The following is a 4,337-nucleotide window of genomic DNA, read 5'->3' as shown; positions in this document are numbered from 1 at the left end:
TATATCTTGATCCTCATATGGTTCCCCACCGGGCTCTACATCTGGATCCTCATTTTTCCTCATATGGATCGCTGCCTCTCTATATCTGGATCCTCATGTGGTTCTTCACCTGGCTCAACATCTGGATACTCATACGGTTCGCCACCTTGCTCTCTGTCTGGATACTCATATGGTTCCTCACTGGGCTCTACATCTGGGTCCTCATGTGGTTCCCCACCTGGCTCTATATATGGATCCTCGTATAGTTACCTGGCTCAACATCTGGAGCCTCATATGGTTCCCCACCTGGCTCTATATGTGGATCCTCCTATGGTTTCTCACCTGGCTCTATATCTGGATCCTCAGAGGGTTCCTCACCTGTTTCTATATCAGGATCATCATATGATTCTCCACCTAGCTCTACATCTGGATACTTATATGGTTCCTCACCGGGCTCTACATCTGGATCCTCTTATGGTTCCCCACCTGGCTCTATATCTGGGTCCTCATATGGTGCCTCACCGGGCTCTATATCTGGATCGTCATATGGTTCCCCACCTGGCTCTACATCTGGATCCTCATATGGTTCCTCACCTGGCTCTATATCTGGATCTTCATATTGTTCCTCACCTGGCTCTACATAAGGATCCTCATATGGTCCCCACCTGGCTATACATATTTGGATCCTCTTATGGTTCCTCATCTGGGTCCTCATATTGTTCCTCACCTGGCTCTATATCTGGATCCTCATATGGTTCCTCACCTGGCTCTACATAAGGATCCTCATATGGTCCCCACCTGGCTTTATATCTGGATCCTCAATGTTCCCCACCTCGCTCTGTATCTGGATCCTCATACTGTTCCTCACCTGGCTCTACATCTGGATTCTCATATGGTTCCCCACCTGGCTCTATATCTGAATCTTCTTAAGATTCCTCACCTGGCTCTATATCTTGATCCTACCATGGTTCCTCACATGGCCCAACATCTGGATCCTCGTATGGTTCCTCACCTGGCTCTACATCTAGAACCTTAATATGGTTCCTCACCTGGCTCTATAACTGGATCCTCGTATGTTTCCCCACCTGGTTCTATATCTGAATAATCATATGGTTCCTCACCTGGCTTTAGAGAAGGATTCTCCCATGGTTCCCCCTTGGCTTTATATCTGCATCCTCATATGGTTCCCAACCTGGCTTTATATCTGGATCCCCATACTGTTCCTCACCTGGCTCTACATCTGGATTCTCATTGGTTCCCCATCTGACTCTATATCTGGATCTTCGTAAGATACCTCACTTGGCTCTATATCTGGATCCTACTATGGTTCCTCACCTGGCTCTATATCTGGATACTCATATGGTTCCCCACCTGGCTCTAAATCTGGATCCCCAGAATGGTTGCTCGCCTGCCTCTTTATCTGGATCCTCAACTGGCTCTACATCTGGATCCTCATATGGTTTCCCTCCTTGCTCTATACCTGGATTCTCATATGGTTCCTCACCTGGATCTATATCTGGATCCTAATATGGTTCCTCACCTGGTTCTAAATCTGGATCCTCATATAGTTCCCCACCTCACTGTATATCTAGATCCTCATATGCTTTCCCTCTTGGCTCTATATCTGGATCCTCATATGGTTCCCCACCTCGCTCTATATCTGGACCCTCATATGGTTCCTCACCTGGCTCTACATCTGGATCCTTATATGGTTTCCCTCCTGGCTCTATATCTAGATCCTCATAAGGCTCCTCACTGGGCTCTATGTCTGTATCGTCATATGGTTCCTCACCTGTCTCTAAATCTGGATACTCATATGATTCCCCACCTCGCTCTATATCTAGATCCTCATGTGGTTTCTCAAAAGGCTCTATATCTAGATCCTTAAATAGTTCCCCACCTGGTTTTATATCTGGATCATTATATGGTTCCTCACCTGGCTCTACATGTGTATCCTCATATGGTTCCCCTCTGGCTCTATATCTCGATCCTCAGATGGTTCCTCACCTGGCTCTATATCTGGATCCTCATATGGTTCCTTTTTGGGCTCTACATATGGATTATTTTATGGTTTCCCACCTGGCTCTAAATCTGAATCCTCATATGGTTCCCCACCTGGTACTATATCGGGATCCTCTTATGGTTCCTTATCAGGGTCTACATCTGGATCATTTTATGGTTTCCCACTTCGCTCTGTATCTGGATCCTCAGATGGTTCCCCACCTGGTACTATATCGGGATCATTATATGGTTCATCACTTGGCTCTACATGTGGATCCTCATATGGTTCCTGCTGGCTCTATATCTGGATCCTCATATGGTTCCTCACCTGGCTCTACATCTGATTTTTTATATGGTTTGCCATCTGGCTTTATAGGCTATCTGGAAAATCATACAGTTCCTCATCTGGCTCTACATCTGGGTCCTCATATGGTTACCCACCTTGCTCTATATCTGGATTTTCTTAGTGTTCCTCACCTGGCTCTACATCTGGATTCTCATATGGTTCCCTACCTGGCTCTATATCTGGATCCTCATAAGATTCCTCACCTGGCTCTATATCTGGATCCTCATATGGTTCCTTACCTTGTTCAACATATGGATCCTCATATGGTTCCCCATCTGGCTCTACATCTGGATCCTCATATGGTTCATCACCTCGCTCTATATCTGGATCCTCAGATGGTTCCCCACCCGGTACTATATCAGGATCATTATATGGTCCATCACTTGGCTCTACATGTGGATCCTCATATGGTTCCTGCTGGCTCTATATCTGGATCCTCAAATGGTTTCTCACCTGGCTCTACATCTGTTTTTTTATATGGTTTGCCATCTGGCTCTATAGGCTATCTGGATAATCATACGGTTCCTCATCTGGCTCTACATCTGGGTCCTCATATGGTTCCCCACCTCGCTCTATATCTGGATCTTCATAGTGTTCCTCACCTGGCTCTACATCTGGATTCTCATATGGTTCCCTACCTGGCTCTATATGTGGATCCTCATAAGATTCCTCACCTGGCTCTATATCTGGATCCTCATATGGTTTCTTACCTTGCTCAACATATGGATCCTCATATGGTTCCCCATCTGGCTCTACATCTGGAACCCTCATGTGGTTCATCATTTGGCTCTATATCTGGATCCTCATATAGTTCATCACCTAGCTCCATATATGATCCTCATATAGTTCATCACCTGGCTCAACATCTCGATCCACATATGGTTCCTCACCTGGTTCTACATCTGGATACTCATATGGTTTCTCTCCTGGCTCTATATCTGGATCCTCATGTGGTTCCTGACCTAGCTCTATATCTGGATCATCACTAGGCTCTACATCTGAATCCTCATATGGTTCCTCACCTGGCTCTAAATCTGGGTCCTCATATTGTTCCCTACATTGCTCTATATCTGGATCCTCATGTGGTTCTTCAACTGGCTCTACATCTAGATCTTCATATGTTTTCCCTCTTTGCTCTATATCTGGATGCACATACGGTTCCCCACATGGCTCTATATCGGGATCCTCTTATAGTTCCTCACCTGACTCTACATTTGGATCCTCATATGGTTTCCCTCCTGGCTCTATATCTGGATCCTCATACGGTTCCTCACTAGGCTCTAAATCTGGATTCTCATATGGTTCTTCACCTGGCTCTACATCTGGATCCTCATATGGTTTCCCTCCTGGCTATATATCTGGATCCTCTTATGTTCCTCGCCTGACTCTACATCTGGATCCTCATATGGTTTCCCTCTTGGCTCTATATCTGGATCCTCATATGGTTCCTCGTCTGGCTGTATATATGGATCCTCATACGGTTCCTCACCTGGCTCTAAATCTGGATCCTCATATGGTTCTTCATCTGGCTCTACATCTGGATCCTCAAATACTTCCCCACCTGGTTCTATATCTGGATCATTATATGGTTCCTCACCTTGCTCTACATGTGGATCCTCATTTGGTTCCCCCCTGGCTGTATATCTAAATTCTCAGATGGTTCCTACCTGGCTCTATATTTGGATCCTCATATGGTTCCTTACCTGGCTCTCCATCTGGATAATTATATGGTTCCCCACCTGGTTTTAAATCTGAGTCCTCATATGGTTCCCCAACTGGTTCTGTATCGGGATCATTATATGGTCCTTCACTTGGCTCTACATCTGGATCCTCTTATGGTCCCCCAGGCTCTATATCTGGATCTTCATATGGTTTTTCACCTAGCTCTACATGTGGATCCTCATATGGTTCCCCCTGGCTCTATATCTAGATCCTTATATGTTTCCTCGTCTGGCTCTACATCTGCATCATTATATGGTTCCACACCTGGCTCTAAATCTGGATCCTCATA

General features: G+C 45.6%; 2 protein-coding genes across 2 annotated transcripts; both read right to left on the bottom strand.

The window, feature by feature from the left end:
* Nucleotides 1-1,556: 1,556 nt before the first annotated feature.
* Nucleotides 1,557-3,109, bottom strand: LOC137615539 (circumsporozoite protein-like). Its single transcript, XM_068345449.1, has 4 exons — nucleotides 2,867-3,109; nucleotides 2,458-2,749; nucleotides 2,167-2,244; nucleotides 1,557-1,921 (listed from the first exon to the last, which is right to left on the bottom strand). The coding sequence occupies exons 1-4, from the start codon at nucleotides 3,107-3,109 to the stop codon at nucleotides 1,557-1,559; spliced, it is 978 nt and encodes a 325-aa protein (XP_068201550.1).
* Nucleotides 3,110-3,145: 36 nt separating this feature from the next.
* On the bottom strand, nucleotides 3,146-4,041 carry LOC137615538 (protein TsetseEP-like). The gene is made up of 3 exons (XM_068345448.1): nucleotides 4,030-4,041; nucleotides 3,708-3,942; nucleotides 3,146-3,468 (listed from the first exon to the last, which is right to left on the bottom strand). The coding sequence occupies exons 1-3, from the start codon at nucleotides 4,039-4,041 to the stop codon at nucleotides 3,146-3,148; spliced, it is 570 nt and encodes a 189-aa protein (XP_068201549.1).
* Nucleotides 4,042-4,337: the final 296 nt, after the last annotated feature.

The sequence above is a fragment of the Palaemon carinicauda genome, chromosome 21 (assembly GCF_036898095.1).
Source record: "Palaemon carinicauda isolate YSFRI2023 chromosome 21, ASM3689809v2, whole genome shotgun sequence".
NCBI classification, from domain to species: Eukaryota; Metazoa; Arthropoda; class Malacostraca; order Decapoda; family Palaemonidae; genus Palaemon; species Palaemon carinicauda.
Note: the sequence above shows the minus strand (reverse complement) of the source record. Positions and strands in the feature narration are given on the sequence as shown.

Excerpts from the sequence above, each read along its gene's own strand:
- LOC137615539 (XM_068345449.1), bottom strand. The coding sequence starts at position 3,109 with ATGATGAACCACATGAGGGTTCCAGATGTAGAGCCAGATGGGGAACCA. Across the intron at positions 2,750-2,866 it reads AACCATATGAGGACCCAGAT|AGCCAGCAGGAACCATATGA; the intron begins GTAGAGCCAGAT and ends ATCCAGATATAG. Across the intron at positions 2,245-2,457 it reads GAATCCAGATGTAGAGCCAG|AGCCAAGTGATGAACCATAT; the intron begins GTGAGGAACACT and ends ATCCACATGTAG.
- LOC137615538 (XM_068345448.1), bottom strand. Across the intron at positions 3,469-3,707 it reads GGATCCAGATGTAGAGTCAG|ATATAGAGCAAAGAGGGAAA; the intron begins GCGAGGAACATA and ends ATGTGCATCCAG.